This window comes from Carlito syrichta, unplaced genomic scaffold (assembly GCF_000164805.1).
Source record: "Carlito syrichta isolate Samal-C Ts95f unplaced genomic scaffold, Tarsius_syrichta-2.0.1 Scaffold303266, whole genome shotgun sequence".
Lineage (NCBI taxonomy): Eukaryota > Metazoa > Chordata > Mammalia > Primates > Tarsiidae > Carlito > Carlito syrichta.
The window spans coordinates 2,197-6,493 of NW_007247362.1; the positions used below are offsets into that span (position 1 = coordinate 2,197).

At 59.6% G+C, this 4,297-nt stretch overlaps 1 protein-coding gene across 1 annotated transcript in view; it reads right to left on the reverse strand.

Moving 5' to 3' along the window:
* Window positions 1-1,319: 1,319 nt before the first annotated feature.
* Window positions 1,320-4,297, reverse strand: part of GTF2IRD1 (GTF2I repeat domain containing 1) — an 88,038-nt gene continuing 85,060 nt past the window's right edge. The window contains exons 25-26 of the mRNA XM_008058246.1: window positions 2,900-3,036; window positions 1,320-1,562 (exon numbers count right to left, since the gene is read on the reverse strand). Coding sequence (XP_008056437.1) covers window positions 1,494-1,562; window positions 2,900-3,036 — 206 coding nt within the window. The 3' untranslated portion in view covers window positions 1,320-1,493. The remainder of the gene's footprint in view (window positions 1,563-2,899; window positions 3,037-4,297) is intronic.

Below are 4,297 nucleotides of genomic sequence, written 5' to 3' on the forward strand. Positions count from 1 at the left end.
GGCCCGGCCCACGGGGCCTTCCACGGGGCGTGGGCGAGAGACGCGCGCCCCCGGGCCCCAGCGCGCGGCCGGACAGGCGGAACCCAGGCTGGATGTCTGGCTCGCTCGCCGCTCCCGCCCGGCATGGCGTGCAGGGCACACTGGCTGGCCAAGTGCCCCTGCCCCTAGCCACTCCCTCTGCTCCGGCAACTTACTCCCAGACCACCCAAGTTCTCAGACCAGCCCCCAGCCCCCTGCCCCTGCGACTCTTAGACCACATCCTGTCGCCCCCCTCGGTCCCACCAATGCCCGACTTGCTCTTCCAGCCTCAGCTTCCAGGGCTTTCTGCTCTCTGCCCTAGGTGAGGTCACCCTGCTTTGGGCCCCAGGGCGTTGGTCTCCCGGGTCAGGACACTCAGCTGCCCGTCTTCCGCACCCGGAGTGGATATATGTGAATGAGCCGATATCGGGTGCCAGGCCTTGGGTGACTGCCGGGCTCTTTTTTTTTGTTTTTGAGTCGGAGTCTCACTCTGTCGCCCAGACTGGAGGGCAGTGGCCGCTCCCGGCCACCGCAGCCTCGACCTGCTGGGCTCCGGCGATCCTTCCGCCTCAGCCTTCAGAGTAGCCGGAACTACAGGCATGCACCACCACATGCAGCTGATTTTTTAAATTTATTGTAGAGATGAGGTCTGGCTGCCCAGGTGGGTCTCGAACCCGCAGTCTCATGCAATCCACTCAGCCTCCCAAAGGCGCGGGATGACAGGCTGAGCCACCAAGCCCAGCTAAAAAAAAGTGGTCTTTCTGAGAGACAGGGGGAACCCATCACTCAGCCCCCCACATCCCCAGAGCTCTGTCAAAACTCCTCCCACTCCCAAACCCCTTCTCCAAGATGGCTCCCATCCAGCCAGGGTGATCCCAATGGGCTGGGCCCCTCCCTCCGTTTGACACCTGATTATCACACTGGAGTCACTAGGACTAGGGTCATGATCCCTGAGGCCATTCCTGCCTGTCCTGGCTCAGCTCCAGGAAGGAAGGATCGGGGATTGTCCCTCCACATGCCAGTTGACTGGCTTGCAGGCTGCGGGGTGGGGAGGGCTTGGACGAGACTGGTATCAACAAGACTGTGGCTCTAGACAGCGTCTGGCGGCGGAATCTTGCCTGTGGCACTTTTGTTTTCTGTGGCTTCTCACCTTGAGGTCACATGCCCCCAGCAGCAAAGAAAAAAACTGTCAGAGACACACCATCTCCGCCACCGGGACTGGATTTCCTGACCCTGCCCCCCCCAGTGACAGTTTCAGCCGCAATTCAAAGAGAATCTGCAACAGTGAAGAGCAAATGCGATTTTTTTTTTTTTTTTTTTTTTTTACTTATTTAAAAAGGCCGTGGTGGCAGGAATATAGTGTAAAAATCATTGGAAAAACTAAAAGGCATCGATACATATCCGAATATACACTTTGTACATAAATTACATGTCCCTTAGTCTTTCTGAGTGAGGTCCTGATTCAGTGCTGAGGTCTAGTAGTTAAGAGGTCCCGGAAGTTGCACGTTCAGGCCGGCGTAGTCCACCATGTACATGGGCCATTGCTAGAGAGAGGGACATACGGACAGGTTAGGACTGCAGGGGACACAGAACACCAGAACACTCAACTCTGCTCCCTAAGGGCCTCCTCGAAGGCTGTTTATTTGGAGGCCTTTGAGGCCCAGAGAGGGGGTGGGAGCTGCCTGGGGTCACATGGCTGAGCGGTGGCCCTGGAGCCTGCCCCCTGTCCCCTGAGTCGTCGGGGCTGGTCGCGTGGACCAGATGCGGGGGCCAGAGGGAACCGAGCACTGGCTCAGCACAGGCGTTCAGCCCCGTCACTCAGCCTCACCCTCCAAAGAGGCCGTCCTGTCCCCCTGGGGTGCTGTCAGTACCGTGGGGAGTCATATGCCACAGCGGGAGCAAAGGCCAAGTCTGAACTTGGTTTCCAGGAAGGGGTTGGAGAGAGACAGGGTCAAAGGATAAAGAAACCCGGGACGTGTTTTCACATGTCTCAAATATTCTCGCCATTTGGACTTAGGATTTCTTTTTTTGAGTTGGAGTCCCACTCTGTCGCCCAGACTGAAAGGCAGTGGCCGCTCCCAGCCCCCGCAGCCTCGACCTGCTGGGCTCCGGTGGTCCTTCCGCCTCAGCCTTCCGAGTAGCTGGAACTACAGGCACGCGCTACCACGCCCGGCTAATTTTTTGATTTTTGGTAGAGATGAGGTCTCATCAAGTTTGCTTGGGCTGGTCTTGAACCCGCGGGCTCAGGCAATCCACTTGCCTCGACCTCCCAGAGTGCTGGGATTATAGGCTGACCACTGAGCCTGGCCTTGGCTTTAGCATTGCAATGCAAATATTTCCAAATCAGAAAGAACTCTCCAGGGTGTGCCCCTGTGAGGTTTTCCTCTTGGGCGGGAGAGAACGAAACCCCGCGTGTCCGTGGCAGGACACGTGGGGTATGGCGGTGAGTTGTCCACCCAACACGGAGCAGCTGGGGACCACAGACGAGCCCCCTGACACCATGTAGGTGACAGCCACACTTCACAGGACCGTGGTGAGGCTACAGGACCGTGGTGAGGCTCCAGGCACGTGACGGTGCACAGATGAGCCCAACCTCCGGCCCCTCCGGGAATCTGGAGGTCTGACTTCCTTGCTGGGGGCATGGGCAGGGGTCTTCCCGCTCCTGGGCCTCGGCTGGCCCATCTGCTCCGGGGGGTGTGAATCCCTGCCCGGTGCCTCGCAGGTAGGACAGCCAGATGTATCGCTCCCCGGACGCTGGAAGGCCGCACTCGGGCTGCTCCCTCGCCAGCCCCCAGCCCCCAGCCCAGAGCGGCCGGCCCGGCCCGAGGGAGGGGCCGCGGCCCACGAGAAGAGCAGTCGGTCCAGGTCTGTGCGACTTTACCACGAGTGAAATCTGGTTGGTGGATGCCACGGACTCTGGGTTGGAGGACGAGGAAGAGGAAGACGAGGAGGAAGAGGAGACGGAATTTCCTTCGGAGACCCGCTTTCTCTTGCGCTTGGGAATGCTGCTGTCTTTGGCTGGTGGGAGAAAAAGGCTGCTGACCCCGGAGGCCGAGGCGGTGATATCTTGGCCTCCTGACCTCCCTTGGGGACGGCCTCTGCTTCCAGGTTTCGGGTCCCCTTCTCGCATGCCAGACTCCCAACCCTCGTGCTGGGCCTGCCTGGCCGGCCTCCTACCCCACAGGCTTCTGCTCCCGCTCGCCTGCCCGCCTATCCCCGGGTACACCTGCTCCGCGGGGCCTCTGCAGCCTCCCCAGGTTGCCCGGCTCGCAGTCCCAGCCTCGCCAGAAGCCGTGGGAAGAGCGTGGCCCTGGGAGTCATGCAGACTTGGGCCTTGGTGGCCCCGAGCCTCCATGTCCTCCAACGAGACGGCCTTGCGGGGCTGCTGATGCTGTGAGGAGAGCGGATGGGTGATGGCCCTGCGCCCACGGGCCACAGGTATGAGCATCCCAGTGGAAAGAAATCCTAAGCTAAAATCCCACTGAGGCCACTTACTAGTTGTGCGAACCTGGGGACATTTATTTATTTTATTTATTTATTTATATATTTTGAGTTGGAGTCTCACTTTGTCGCCCGGACTGGAGTGCAGTGGCCTCTCCCGGCCACCACAGCCTTGACCCGCTGGGCTCCGGCGATCCTTCCGCCTCAGCCTTCCGAGTAGCTGGAACTACAGGCGCGCGCTACCACGCCCGGCTGATTTTTTGATTTATTCTGGAGATGAGGTCTCGCTGCCCAGGCGGGTCTCGAACCCGCGGGCTCAGGCAATCCACTCACCTCAGCCTCCCCAAGCGCTGGGGTTACAGGCTGAGCCACTGAGCCTGGCTGGGAAAATTTATTAACCTCTCTGAGCCAGTGGGAAGAATAAGTCTCAAAGGAGATTACGTGCATAAAAGAGCCCAGGAGGGAGCCCAGCACGGAGCAGGACTTGGAAGGCGTTTGTTGCTGCCGAACTAAACTGTGGCGTTTGGGGTGTGACTGAATGGCCGGGCCATGGCGTGGAAACCCAAGCCAGCCCACGGGAAGGGTCATAATGACATGGCGTAAGGGCAGGCTGGGCCCATGGGTGTCATCTGTCTGGTGGGGGGAGGAAGGCCTGAGGCTGGGGTCCTGAGGTGGCATTAGAGACCCTAGGAAACAGGAGACCCCAGAGGGAGGAGGAGCCCAGGCCATGAACCCCAGAGGGAATTCTGTGGGAGGTTCCACATGCAAAAGAAGTCAGAGGCTGGACTCGGTGGCTCAGCCTGTAATCCCGCGCCTTTGGGAGGCTGAGGTGAGTGGA